Genomic DNA, 15,230 nt, shown 5'->3' on the forward strand with positions numbered 1-15,230 from the left:
ACATATGTCATTTTGAATGTATGCAAGCGTATCTGCAGGAAATTCTTAAAAACGGATGTCTAAAACTATGCATTTTTTACTTTGATAGATATTACCAACTTGTCCTTTATAAGTAATAGTGCCAACAGGAATCAAAATCCGACAGTCATGGCTTAACAAAATGTTTTCAGCTTAGTACTAAAGATAATCTATAACTCTTTATTTGAGGGAGGTGGGGTACATGGGTGGTACCAGAAGAAGCATCACATATGCATAAATTACCATTGACTTCCTATATAGAAGCAAGAGTTAAAAATTTTTTACCCATATAGTCCTTACCCAGTTGAAACTCAGTCTTGGGCTTGATGGCTGGAAGTTTACACTGCCATTCATAAGTATTTGGATAGGATCTCACCGGCTTAGAAAGCCCAGATAAAAGTTTGAGAATCAACGTATCATCCCATGGATTCTCAACAGTCAAGTCTTAAAAGAAATGGGAACATAAAAAAGAAAATGAACACAGTACCCAAGAATTTTCCCAAAGAAGCTACAGATAAAACAAGTAGAGACATTCACTAAATAAGATTTAAAAGCCTTATCTTTAAAAGAGCATTGATTCAAATAATAACCATTTACAAAAATCAAAATGGCTAGTTATACACAGTTCATTGTTATTTTAGATCAACAAATTTAGATCAATATTTAGTTGTGACAAAGGAAATGAACCCCAAAAGCATCTGTTCCACTTGCCTGGAACTACTAGATTCTGCCTTTAACATAATTGTCTTAAAGGCTGACCTGGATATCAGTTAGTTCTAACATCTCCCACTTGTATCTACAAAATACAAGGACTTTCAATACTTATATTATCTATGAGGAATTTGCATGCATGAGAAGTACTTTGGATTCACAAAAAAGAAATCATTTCTAAAAAAGAATAAAGTTTCTGCTCAGTTTAGCATGCTATAAAAATTATTTTAGTGGTAGTTATCAAAGACTAATCCAGCATGATTAACATTTACGTAGTGTTAAGTGTATGTAGGACCCTGTTCTGAGTAGTTTATGTTTAATAATCTACTTGGTCCTTATAAGAAGACTCTGAAGTAGGACGATCACCACCCCTCTATAGAAAAGGAATGAGAGCCACAGAGAACTGAAATGATTTTGGCCGCGATTGCATGACTGCCTAAAGTGGAGCTAGGATTGGAACCTTGTCAGTCTTCAGAGTCTGTATTCTAAACCATGATGCAAGACTACCTAAGACTGTTCCCGTGTAACTAGGGGAAAGGAGTTAAGCCCTGAGCTGCTTACTTGGCTGGAAAATGGGGGTACCTGTCTTAAATTCAACGCCTGCCATAGGAGGCCCTCCAGTTCTAACTCCCTCCTCTAATGGTAGTGATTCTGATACTTTCTCAAATTAAAACAAATTAATTTGCCCTTCCACTGCTCTATGTTGTGCCACACTGTGATCTAGTTTGCAAGTTTTGTCTGAACTTGTATTCTACTCAATGACATTCAAGTCCCTGCTCTTTGAGCTTCTTCCACAAAACAGCTTCTACCAGGCTATTGTCTTGATTCGGGGACACAATTAAGACTGAACATCTGTTCGTACTTGAAGCATTGACATTCTCAAGTGAACTAGTCTGCGTCCATTCTGCTTGGTGCCTGGCACCGGCGCTGGGTGAGTCTTCTGCGATGGTGAGGTTAGTGTCTGTGAGTTTACAAGCCTCGAGGCTCTGTGCCACCTCACTGGCCAGCACACCACCTGCTGCAGGCTGGCTCCCACGGAGCAAGGATGCTGAAGATATGTCTGCAGGGAATGCTGGTTCTGGGCTTTTCTCTTGAATTGAGCTGGATGTGTTAAAGGGATAGACAAGAGGAGACAAAACCCATGATTACAAGTCTATTGGATGTGATCACATGAAAAAGTCCCACAAAAGTTTCCTTTTCATTCTATAAATGACATTTCAAAACTGCCTTACAAAGAGTTGATCAAAGCATTTTCTTCAGACAAACAAATACATGCAAATACCTAGCCAGTACAGTATGAATAGAGATAAAATCAAAGACATGGTAACACAGTCATTAAACAGGCAAGCTAACACAATGGATATCCTTTGATGGGAAACATGGGGATGGGTGGGTTTATTTCCCCAAGATGTCATCAAGCTGGGAATCAAGACTGAATATTGAACTCTATTCCAAAACAGCTTCTTGTATAGCACTGAAACAGATAGAAAATGTCATAATCCAGCAACCTAACAGTTTCTTTCTCTATACACACATACATAGTTGATCTGTATTACTCAGGGATCCTATATTTGTGAATTTGCCTATGTGCTAAAACTCATTCATGATCCATAAATCAATTTTCATGGCGCTTCTGCAGACATGCAGGATGGTGAGAACGCGTCATCCAACATACACTCCCAGAGATGGAATAAGGCGATGCTCTGCGTTCTCGTGTCAGCTCGCACACTGTAAACCAGTGTCCTTTCGCAGTATGTTTAGTAATATATTTTTCTGTGTTTTTGTGATTTTACCGTTTAAGACGTCCCTCTAAGTGCAGTGCTAAAATGTCTAGTGTTCCTAAGGTTGAGAAGGCCGCGATGTGTCTTACAGAGAAAATAAGTATTAGATAAGCGGCATTCAGGTATGAGTTATAGTGCTGTTGGCCCTGAGTTCAATGCTAATGAATCAACCATAATTTATTAAATTAAGGTCTCTAAACAAAAAGTTGTGAACAGAGGCTCACAGGAACCAAACTAGGAACGATGGTTCAGTGTTGGGTAATTCAGAGTTTGCACTGACTTTATACAAAAGAATGAGTGCAAACAGTAAGACTCGACTATGTATGTATCTCTACACACATCAACTCTCCTCCACCTCTATGCCCACACATACACCAACACATGTATAAGTATGCACCACTGTAAAAATACACATGTACATGCAACTTCCTGTTGCACTCTTACTACTTGACAGGCATTTTTTCCGGAAGGAATTTTTTTGAAAACAAAGTAGGTTTGGAATAATTTCAGACTTAAAGAAATGTTGCAAAGATCATAGAAAATTCCCATATACTCCTCACCCAATTTCCTCAAATGTTATCAGCTCACGTGACAGCAGCTCCTCTGTCAAAACCAGTAAACCAACATTTGTGTAGTACTCTTAACTAACCTTGAAACTTCAGTTCGATTTCACCAGTTTTCCTACAGGGCCCTTTATTTGCTCCCGGATCTAATCGTGGATACCATGTTGTATTCAACAGTTACTTACGTCTCTTTACTCCCTTCTTATTGGTGACGGATTCTAAGTGTTCCCTACTTTCCCAAGACCTTGTCAGTTTTGAGGAGTACCAGCCAGGTATTTTGTAGAGTGTCCCTTAATTTGGGTTCCTTTGATGTTTCCCTCATGATTAGACTGTGAAGAATGTTTCAGAGGTCAAGTACCCTCCTCAATGCCTGACTATCATGAGCTGTCACTGTGAAATTAACCTTGATCATTTGGTGAATGTGGCATCTGCTAGGTTTCTCCATAGTCCTATCATGGATTTTAGTCACTACCTGTCATTTAATTCAGTGGGTGTATGCTGGAATAGAATAATTCCCTGGTTCTTTCATATTAAAAATACTTTCAATATTTTAATTAATCAATTTTCTGTTCAGCCATTTCATATAGGAGGAGGACACGATTAAGTCCTCCCTCTTCAGATCATGGCAATTTTAATCTATCCCACAAGCATAGCCATCAAAATCTATTATTGGGAGAAAATGTGGTAGTCAAATGGGAGTATTTTCAATGCTTGATATTACAACAAATCAGATATTAGGGGTATTCATGCACACAGAAAAAATTGTTTTGAAACGTATATAAATTGTTCCTAGCTGAGTATCCAAATTACTGTGAGTGTATAAGTTATCAATAAAACCCTTCTCCCTTCTCTATGAGAACTTGAGCTTTGGTTAACTTTCTAGCTCTTCTCCCCTGAAAATTGGAAAGCTCAGAGTATCACTGTCACCACGGCTTATGGTGAACAATAACCATGACTGGAACTGTGTGCTAGACTGAGAGGATTAGAAATACATGCTGGGAATCACAGGCTCAGGCTTCAGGTATGAAGACCTTACTAATGGGCCTATTCTTTGTGGGGACACGGGAATCTAAATCTGTAGTTTGTGAGAGCCACTGATGCCCACAGAACTAAGGTTTCTAACTAGGGAAACTTCTGTACCTTGGTCCTAAGGGTTTCCTTGTAACTTAATTGTCTCATGCTGGTCAAAGACGATAGTGTCTTGGATAGTTATTTCCCTGACAACTGATTTTTGTCCTATATATTTCTATGTTAATCTTCTGTCAAGTGTGGCTTATGGCTTATGACTCTTGTGAGTCAAAAGTTTAGTCACATGTAGAAGATTCCTCGTGGGAGGTGACAGACTGCCCATCGGGCAGAATTTTAAATTAAAAGGCAATTTCTGCTCATCTGCATTGACTGTATTATTAGGAAGTTAAGTATTTTCTACATGCTTATTCAATTTTTTTTTTCTTTTTGTAAATTCTGCTCATGTCTTTCATTCAATGGGGTCTTAGTTTAAGAAGAGGTCTTTGGGACGCCTGGGTGGCTCAGTTGGTTAAGCAGCTGCCTTCGGCTCAGGTCATGATCCCAGAGTCCTGGGATCGAGTCCCACATCGGGCTCCTTGCTCGGCGGGGAGCCTGCTTCTCCCTCTGCCTCTGCCTGCCATTCTGTCTGCCTGTGCTTGCTCTCTCTCCCTCTCTCTCTGATAAATAAATAAAAATCTTTAAAAAAAAAAAAGATGAGGTCTTTAATAACAAGAGGCAGTACAACATAGTTGTGAGAGCAAGGCTTCCGAAATTAGAGATATAGGTTGAAATTACAGTGCTGCAAATTAGAAGTTGTATGACTTTAAGTCATTTCTTTCTTTCTTTTTTTTTTCACAGTTCAGTACTTGAGATTCTTTTCGGGTTTTTTTACATTTTTAAAAAAATTTTATTTTTTATAAACATATATTTTTATCCCCAGGGGTACAGGTCTGTGAATCACCAGGTTTACACACTTCACAGTTTAAGTTATTTCTTAATTCTCTAGACCTGGTTTCCTTGTCTGTAATGGTGGGAAAGAATAGTTCCTACAACTAAATTTACTGTAAGGATTAATTATAGGATACAGTACATAAAAAGTACCAGCATTACAATAGAATATAACAAATAGTCAAATGATTACAGCCACTTTCAACTTGTCTGTTACGGTAACAAAACTATTAAAATACGATGGAATTTTACTTTTGCAAAGCCCTCATCTATGCTGCACCCGCATTTTGTATCAATACCTAAGAGGCTTAAACATTCTATTGTCTTCCTCTTGAAAAAAAGTGATTGCTTTTCTCAATTAGAATGGGTATAAAGAAACAAGTATGTGTTTGCTCAGTTCTACAGTAGACTTTACACTAGGTGAGGGTCTTTGGCTGATAAGAGTTAAGTGCAGTTCTGTTCTCAAAATGAGTAGAAGTCAGTCACAGGAGCTACTCCCACCGAGACTCTCTGCTGCCCCAGCTGCTTCTCTCACTGCCCCGATGGACCCAGGGTTTAGGTTTATCACTGTTTGTGTAGCTATAGAGTAGCTTCTGGCTTATACCTGCAAGTCAGTGAAATCTCATTTGCCTCGAAGGGTTGGAATTAGGTATTCTGTTATATCCTCAAAGCAAAGCCAGAGTGACAGTGGAGTGACAGGACCACACCCGCCCTCACATACCTGAACTTTCTGTCTTTTGAGGGTTCTCCCATGTTTTCTTCACGAGAATCCAGAGTCACATGGATGTACTCTTTTGCAACCACATTTTCTGAAATATGTAGAAAATAAGAGACAGACATTATGCACGCAAATGATTTCATATGGCTATAAAGTCCAGAATTTCTCTTACATTGGCTTTCGTTATAATTTCAGAATGGTGTTCCATGATAAATTGTTCCATAATATTTCTAAAGTGGGAAAAAAAATTACTAAAAATTTTTTTACTACTAATTATTTGTGAGCATTTCAACTTTGCACATTCAATCCTTTAGGAGAAAAGGGTCCAAAGGGTGGCAGGTCTGCTGTGGGCAGGATGAGCCCTCCGTGGAGGTTGCAGGTAGGGGCAGAGGACGGACCCTGCTTTAGAAGAACCTGAGGACAAGGACGTGGAGAGTGAAACACTGAAACGCATCCGGAGGGCAGAGATGTGGGTGTCTTTCTGTCTGTCTGCTTTATTTAGTCAGTGTTTAGTTGATTAAACTGGTTTAGAGTGTTTACATCAGGAAGATACTTGGCAATACTAACCACTACTCTCTTTAACTAAAAACAAATAAACAAATGAAAACTATCTACGGAAAGACAAACTAGTAAGAAATGTGGAGTGTGGGGGCATCTGGGTCTATCAGTTAAGCATCTGCCTTCGGTGACTCAGGTTATGATCTCAGAGTCCTGGGATCGAGCCCCACATCAGGCTCCTTGCTCAGCAGGGAGCCTGCTTTTCCCTCTTCCTCTGCCTGCTGTTCTGCCAACTTGTACTCTCTACTTCTCTGTCAAATAAATAAAATCTTAGAAAAAAAAGAAATGTGGACTATTTATATATGACTTTTATATATATATATATATATGTATGGCAAAGCCAAGTATTATACTGGACTAAAGTTTTTTAGATATTGCATCACCAAACAGGTGCTAAAACTTTTTAGAACTAGAACATTAGCTCCTATTTATCCAACCAAAGTGCAAATACTCCAAGAACAGCCAATATTGACTCTGAAAGACTCGACTGATTAAACTCGTTTTCCCAAATGGAAAATACTTTAACATTTTTTTGGTTAAAGTAGCAAGCTTGTGATGGCACCTGGCAATTGTCCAAATTTCAACCGAACTCTCCTTTAAAATACAGAAAAGAAAGTTAATATACCGGGTTAGTTTTTAAAAAAAATTTTTTTACTCCTCAGTTAAAAATTTTTAGGTCTATAGGCTCACACTTCACATTAAAATATGCTTCCGTGTAGGGGAGTGAAATTCTTTCATTGAATTGCTTTGAGGGACAATTACTATTTTTAATAAAAGTGTGAGCAGTGACGGAATTTGGCTAGTAAAAACCTCATCAGAATGGTAAAGTGGTCCTTTATTGTCGATACAGTTTGTAGGTTGGTACTTAATAGGTAATAATTATCTGTGCTCAATGACAACGTTATCTATTAAGATTTAATTCAGATAAAGATCTTTGATATGCGAGTGTTAGATTTAGGGGAAATAAAAACTATCCGTGCATTTTATCATTACTCTCTTGAAGTCAGTCACTAAAAAAAAAAAAAAAACAAAATATAATTTTCCTGAGTGTAGTACAACTCCAAAATAATAGAATCTGTAGACACATACCAAGGACTAAAATTTGCTATTTGCTACTCTTAAAATACAAATGTTCGTTACTTTTTGCATTCAGGTAACTTAACTTGTCTGTCATGGCCATTTTGTTTGTAGTAAACGTAACATCCACCTATCTCCTGTACAGATGGGTTGGACTTGGCATATCTGCCTCTGAAGGCTTCTGTAGGTTTTTCTACTGTTCTACCGATAATCTCAGTTACTAAGTTTCTAAAATGCGCAGGCTTTCAGAAAACAGGATGTCAAAAGAAAAAGATCATACAGGAAATAATAGAGTGAGTGGATTTTAAGTTTCCTCTGGATGATCTTTAAACTTCCATTTAGAATTTCCAAGAAGAAAGCCGTAATCCTGAAAGAACTGAAGTTGGCAGAAGACAAGACACTCCAGCGGCATGTCACACACCTTTATCCTCCAGAGCAGGCCCAGCGTCCGCAGGTGGTTTGTGGAAAGGTGTGGATGCGAGCTGTGCGGCAGCCGTGAAGTGTCCTGGGCTCTTTGGACTGGGCGCCAGGGTTCTGTTGCAGCGGACACCCCAGACGGTTGAGTCATCCAAAAACTCTTCGGTGTGAGGTACTTCCTACAACAAAAGATGAACTGGAAAAAAAGCAACAATCTCCCCGTTTTGTCATTTAACTCATTGATACTGCTTAAGATGAAAAAAAAAAGAGGAATTAAAGAGGAAACAGATGTCACCTCTGGCTAACACAAAGTCAAGGACATCAGGGTTCTGTTCATCTCCCCAGGAGTGGGACGCTTCATCTTTAACACAACCCAGTGCAGTCACACTGTATTCAAGGGTCACATTTTATTTTTCAAGTTTTACTCTTTTAATTTGAAAATTCTAGATTTACAGAGTCATGAAGACCGTGCAGAGTACCCACACACACTTTGTCAAACTCCTTCTGACAGTAACACCTTACGGAATCCTGGTGCATTTGTAACTACTAAACAATCCTACCAACTCTGGACGCTGCTTGGATTTCATCCTTTTCCTACTCAGGTCCCTTCCCTGTTTCAGGCTCCAGTCCCAGATGCCATGTTGTTTAGTCATCACGTCTCATTGGGTCTCCTCAGACCTGTGCCAGCTGATTGGTCTGTCCCAGTCTTTCTCACACAGACATTTTTGAATACTGGTCAGGAGCTGTGTGGAAACTCTCTCCCATTTAGGGTTAAATTTTGGCCTTTTCTCATGTTTAGACTGGAGTTATAGATTTCGGGGAAGAATATCAGGGATATAGCTCCCTTTATTAGATCACATTAGGGGAGACATGATATGAACACAACTTATAACTGATGAGGTTAACCAAGCACCTGGTGAAGGTGGTATCTGCCAGGTTTCTCCTCTGGAAGGACCTATTTTTCTCATTCTCGACCCTTACTTGTCAGAATCAGGGGATAATATAGCCTATACTTGAAAGGAGGTAAACTGAGATCCATCTCCTGAGAGAGGGCTATCAAAGAATTTGTGGACAGATGTTAAAACAACTACAGTAATAATCTGGGTGAGATACTACAAGGTCATACAAATATTCTCTTTCTTCCTAAAGTTTCACTTACTAATTTTAGTATTCCCTGTGGAGTTTACCTAGAATAATGATTACTGTGGTGTTCTAATGGCAATTTTCTATTATCACTCATTCCTTCCACATTTATTACCTGCAAGGTAATAAATTATGTTCTTCTGTAAGGAAGGTTTATTTTGTTCTCTGTCCCATTTGTTTATATCGATAAGGATATTTATTTTATTTCTCGGGTTATAATCCAATACTACCTTATTCTACTTATTTTCTTGTTCGAATTATACCAGGTTTGGCCAGGGACTTATTCAGGGCTGCCTCCTGAATTTGTTATGCCATCTTTTTTTTTTTTTTTTTTAAACACTTCCTTACTTTCTGACACCACAGGATGCTCTAGGCTCATCTTGTATTTTCCTTTTTTAACCCCAGAATAAGCTATTTCTCCAGAAACTCAATGGTCAAGTTTTAGAGTCTATACACAAAGACAGAAACTGCTAAGTCAGAATTATGCTTGGCAAAACTCTTCAGTTGCCAATAAAATGCCACCCATGGTTTTTATATATAGTGCAAAGTTTTTACCTAGCCACACTATCTCTTCCAACTCTGGAAGAAAAACTGGCTATTTGTTTCTTCAGGTGGACACAGGATAAAGCAATCGGCTTGTACATAGGGACAGGAGACAAAAAAAATCACCATGGTTTTTTCGGTCAAAACATATCTGGTTGAATAGTTCAGTGAAATGCATCTATTAATTGATGCACTGTATCTGAAATCCAGTTCATTATATGGAAGCTATTGAGAATGTCAAAAAGTTCATCTGAAGGATTAGTGAGCTGTGTGATAATTTATTCAGAAGAATCCACTGTGGAACTTAAATTATGAGCCAGGGTTTATTAGCACAGCTCTTCAGCACTAATCTCTGACCCATCCCAGTCAGAGGACTAAGCCGGGGTGAGTGGAGAGAAAGCACACCACCCGGTAATACTCAGGGCTAGAGGGGAAGCTGCCCAGAGGCTGGACACAATGGCTATGATGACAGAAGAATGCTGTGGGCCGGCCAACTGCCGACACTCGTCTGCTGAGTTATGCTGATGATGGACCAGTCCAGTGTAATTCAGACTTGGTGGGTTTTCTAATATTCCATTGTAGGCCTTGCTTCTTGAGTTGAGGAAAATATATCCCCCACTCGTTCCTCCTGCCACAAAGAAAGGTTCTTTGAAGGCCAGGATCCTATCACCTTTCAGTTTCTACATCTATCACAGTGTGTGATACATAATAGATACTCGAATAATTATAGAATAATGTTCCCCCAAACCCACTCTTCACATAACATTATATTTTTCAGCACAATTTTTACATATACTATCTCATTTGATTGGCATATCACTTGGTTAAATGAAGAGGAGAGAGTTGTAAGACCCATTTCATGGATGAAGCAGTGATTTACCTACATTGGGTTTTGAAGGAAATCTGCTTACAGAGCGTTCTCCAAACATCCTGGCTCCTGCAGGTTTATTTTTAGGCTGTGGTAATCTAAGGAAAGATATATAAAATTATATATTATAAAATACACTAAAGGAAATACTGTCATTTCAATGAGACTATTAGAAACATTCTCCACTCCAATACTAATTAGTTAATATTTATATACACATTCCTTACTTTTACAGTAGTTGTAGGAAAACTGAGTGCAAACAGAATTAACTTGACTATGTATATAAACAGATTTACAGCAACTTAACGGAGGGTGGAAAAATACAAAATCTCTACTACACTGAGTTATAAATTTTAGGAATAAGAAAAGAGGTAGGGCCATGGCCAATAGCGTATCATGGATGCCATACATTTTATTTCTGATCTCTAGGAGTAGGTTTAGCTATGGAATTTCCCTCTGAGAGCTGGTCAGACTGTTTCCTTACTGCTTCAATATGAATCTCTTCTATGCCATGATACTCTTAGTTTGTACTGACATCTTTCTTTCCACGGTTTAAACTGCAAGCTGAAAATTCCTGGGGCTACCTACACTACTCCCACATCTGGCTCCCTAAGGTAATGTCTTTCAGCTTAAAACATCTCTCTGCAGCATGACCCAATATAAGTCACTTCCTTTTTCTGTATCAGTCCCGCAAATATAAACAGCAGGTACGGATACCTGTACTGGTAAATCCATTCACCCCAATATGATTTCAAATCCATGGAATCCCTCAGTTCTCTCATCCTTTGTAACCACACTGTTTTCCTGGCAACACAGGCTTTTGCTGTGTGGGAGGTCTGCTTTCCTGTAACTCCTGTGTGATAATGTAGATCTGGAGGAGGACTTAAGCAACAGCCTTCCCATCACACGGTTAAAAGGCTCGCCCGTGGCAGAGCTGGCCCTGGGACCCAGACCATTCGGTCAGCAGGCCACATTTTCTCACTACCTTGAGTCCCAGAGGAAGCTCTGCAGCATGGCCTGCCATCCTGCCATATCTCTTCTAATACCGGAGGAAACACTGGCTGGTTATCTCTTCAGGAAGACATGGGGTAAAGCAATAACTCAATGATTCTTTACCCATAATTTTCTTTGTTTCCATCTTCGAACACAGGAAAAGTAGATGTCAAAGAAGAGATGATCTTATTGACTCCCCAAGCCCCAGAAGACCTTGCATTTTCTGCATTGGAGTGAAAAGTAGAATTTTATTGTTCTATCGGGAAAAAAAAACACTATATTTGATGCTAAACTTCCCCTACAAATAAGAAAATGAAATAATAGCTTATAGAAAAGAACTGATACATTTTTCAGGTACTAGGTAATAAGTCCCTTTGTAGTGAGTTGAAGTGACCTAACCACGGTCACAGGGTTTAACTCTCAAGCCTCTAGGTCTTGAGTTCCTGCCACACACGAAGCCCAGTGTTCATCATTCTCCTAAAACACTGCTCTTGTCACCTGACTCACTGAAAAAAGCTCTCTTTTGGCCTTATTTCCCATTTCCTGTAAGAAAAAATTAACCTGTTAACTTTATATTCCAAGGCCTCCGGAGTCTAATGATCCTATTTATCTTTATCATGATCTCTCTGGCTTCCAGCATAAACCCGGAAACTCTGAATAAATGTGGGTTCCACCCATGCCATTCCTCTACTGGGCAAAGCACAAATCATGCCTCAAGTGTTCAGGTTTTCCTGGCCATCCCTTATGCATCAGGATTTTGTCCTTCTGTAGCACTTATTACTCCTTTTTTTTTTTTTTTTTAAGATTTATTTGACAGAGAGAGAGAGAGAGAGAGAGACAACAAGAGAGGGAACACAAGGGGAGGGAGTGGGAGAGGGGGAGGCAGGCTTCCAGCTGAGCAGGGAGCCCGATGTGGGCATCGACCCCAGGACACTGGGATTACGACCTGAGCCAAAGGGGGATGCTTAATGGCTGAGCTCCCCCCTTAGCACTTATTTTTAAAAAACAAATCTATGACATACTGAGTACCTTTTCAAACACGGTCATATTTTTTATTTCACTACCCTTCTGTGACAAGTTAACCAAGGGAAGGACAACTTCTGTATAATCCTTGATATTGCCTGTGGCAACCATCCGCAATGCCTGCACTTAGTAGCATTTAAATAAATTATTACTTTGAATGAATAAATAAATAAATAATTACTTTGAAACTGGGCCTCAAAAGCATCTTCATTTTGGTCTAGAGATGGCCATTCATCTTTGTCATCAGAAATATCAGGAAGTGTAGGAGCCTGAAACATATTCATGATGAAACCTTAGAAGAATAAAGAGAGTCACTGTAAACATGATTGCAAAAGCACTTTCATTAATTTGTTGCCAGATGCTACACATTCAAACCAAAAGCTTTACCTAATGCTTCCTTTGTGTGCACGGTGGGTGACGGCTGCACCCTGGATGGGGTCGCCTGAACCATTCCAAGCGACGTGTTTGGAGTTGTGTGAAAAGAGCCTGTGTTAACGACCTTATGTGTTTCAGATCCTATGGGGAAAAAAAATTACTAGTAGAGGAATCAGAAATTAAAAAGGCACACAAATTAAGAGATTTAATTACAATGAAAATGTTTTATTATTACTGATAATAATAAGGACTTCTGTTATTACTGCGGTTACATCGCTTTCATTTTTATAACAGCCCCACGAGGTAGGTAAGGTAGAATCCTCTTACGGAAAAGGAAATCAAAGTTCAAAGAGATTAAGTGGCTTGGTCTAAGATCATTATCAAATTAGCGGGTTGTCATAAATAGCACCCTTCACTCCACTATATCCCCAGAAATACATGTTAATAATAGTCACACCGTGAGTCTTAAGACTGGCTTTCCATGTTATTCAGCTGGAGACCAGAAAAAGGCAAACAAGTCCCCACAAAACCCAGGCCCTGTCCACTCAGACCTCATCTTCCTCCTCCTTTGATTCACTCCAGCTGCCTGGGCCTCTTAGCTGTGCTTAGACGCCTTACAGACGAGTCCCACCTCGGGGGCCTGCACTCCTTCGTCCCTTCTCCTGAAACAGGTGGGCCAAGCTAGCTGCATGGGCAGCTCCCACCTTCGAGACTTTATCCAAAATATCACTTTCCTTGGGAGCAGCTTTCCTGGTCACCTCTGAAACTTCAATTCCCTCCCCCATGACACTTTCCTTCCCCCCTCTGCTTGGGTGGGGGTTTTGTGCTTTCTGCTCCTGACTGCATTCTTCACTGGCTAGAACGGTGCCTGGCATCCAGCAAGTGTGTGGGAAGTGTTGGTCAAAGGCAGGGACGGCCAGCTGTTCCAAGCAGCTTGGCTGACCACTGAATAGTCACTGAAGAGGAAGCCAAAGCCACATGGGGGAGAGTGAGGGCACAATCCATGTATCTTATTTTGTTCATAGAACTTACCTTTCATGCAAATGCCTCTAACAAAGTAGTACCTAAGAGAAGTAGAAGACTCCTAATTAAACTTGTAACCTCCTTTCCTACTTACTTCACAATACATGAAAGATGTCTCTTGTTTTTGGTAAAGCTGCTGAGAAATTTAATAAAAAAGGTTCACAAGTCTAGTTTCCAAAGGATTCTAGGTACTAAGATGTGACTAGGAAGTGCATTTCTACCTTTACTTGAGACGGTCTGGGGCTTATCTAACCCCTAAATTCTAAGAATAGGAAAGCGAACACCCAAGTTCACCCAAGTCTTCATGAGCCACAGAAACCAAACAGATCTCTCAGTGACCTGCAGGAGTCTGGGCAAACAGGTCAGAAACAAATTTATTATAATTAAACATTACCTTCTTTTATCTCGGCTTCACTCTGTGGCTTGAATTCATGAGTACTTTTAGTCACACATCTGAAAGAGAACTCTCTTGAGACACACTGACTCTCCAAAAAGAAGAGTAAACCAGTCAGCAATTACAAGCCTATCCTTAAAATACAGATGGAAGTGTTTAGGTCTATAGTGTAAGCAAATAAAATGTTTTATTATTTTCTTTCATCCATAGCCGTAAAGGCCAGGTACTACATGTTTGCTAGACGCAGCGAGCCTGTATTTTAACATCATGATGATCATTCCTGTATGTGGTAGGGCAGGATAATGGCCTCTGATTCAGATGATTCCCATTTATTACATAGGCTCAAGCACTCACACCCAAGTCCCGGCCTGGGTGCCCAAAGCAGCTAGCCAGAGTCATGTTATGGGAAGCACCGGGGTGTTTTAAATGCATGGGCTACCCCTGGTTTGATGAGCCAGGAGCCACAGAGCATGGTTCTTCAGATTTTAAGGGTTATCAAGAAACTTTAAAAATGGCATATAAGACATTTATATCAGTTTTTGTTGTTGTTGTTGTTTTTAAGTCCAGGAATGATAGTGGACCTCATCTATCAGTTTAACATTGTTAGCATTCCCTCAGCAGGGACCGTGTTAGGAGGCAAAGTAAAAAGTACAGCACACTTAATTTTACAAATCCCCACCCAACTGTCTTGAAAACATGAGTTTTTCTTCGAGATTCCAGACAAAGTCACCTTTTCTCTGCCATGGTAAGCTAGTCAGAGTACCAAGGGGGTCTATTTGGTCCCGTGACTGAGCTAGGGTCAAGGTCCATCTGAGATGCTTCAGACTAAGATCTGAACATTCATTGGGTAAAAGAGTTTCCCAGTTTTATAGGGATATCTGTGTCTGGCTCCTCTACCCTCATGACTCCCATCTCTGGGGACGGTTGGACACTCAACATCTCTTTGGGCCTGTCACTGCTCTCTTGTTTTTATTATTTTATAATTGTATTAGCAATGAAGAACTAATGAAGTCATAGCCCCCAATGATGCAAGAGTTCTTTGTTTACATACACACAGCATGACACAGGA

The 15,230-nt window shown here is 39.8% G+C and overlaps 1 protein-coding gene and 1 non-coding gene across 2 annotated transcripts in view; both read right to left on the reverse strand.

Moving 5' to 3' along the window:
* BUB1 (BUB1 mitotic checkpoint serine/threonine kinase) overlaps nt 1-15,230 on the reverse strand; it is a 44,418-nt gene that overhangs the window by 12,342 nt on the left and 16,846 nt on the right. The window contains exons 11-19 of the mRNA XM_047746164.1: nt 14,162-14,220; nt 12,757-12,885; nt 12,551-12,661; nt 11,470-11,569; nt 10,370-10,451; nt 7,804-7,978; nt 5,751-5,838; nt 1,592-1,830; nt 319-462 (exon numbers count right to left, since the gene is read on the reverse strand). Coding sequence (XP_047602120.1) covers nt 319-462; nt 1,592-1,830; nt 5,751-5,838; nt 7,804-7,978; nt 10,370-10,451; nt 11,470-11,569; nt 12,551-12,661; nt 12,757-12,885; nt 14,162-14,220 — 1,127 coding nt within the window. The remainder of the gene's footprint in view (nt 1-318; nt 463-1,591; nt 1,831-5,750; nt 5,839-7,803; nt 7,979-10,369; nt 10,452-11,469; nt 11,570-12,550; nt 12,662-12,756; nt 12,886-14,161; nt 14,221-15,230) is intronic.
* Nucleotides 3,634-3,773, reverse strand: LOC125110187 (small nucleolar RNA SNORA29). Its single transcript, XR_007130509.1, has one exon. It is a non-coding gene; the product is annotated as a small nucleolar RNA SNORA29 (small nucleolar RNA).

The sequence above is a fragment of the Lutra lutra genome, chromosome 9, assembly GCF_902655055.1.
Source record: "Lutra lutra chromosome 9, mLutLut1.2, whole genome shotgun sequence".
In the NCBI taxonomy this organism is placed as follows: Eukaryota; Metazoa; Chordata; class Mammalia; order Carnivora; family Mustelidae; genus Lutra; species Lutra lutra.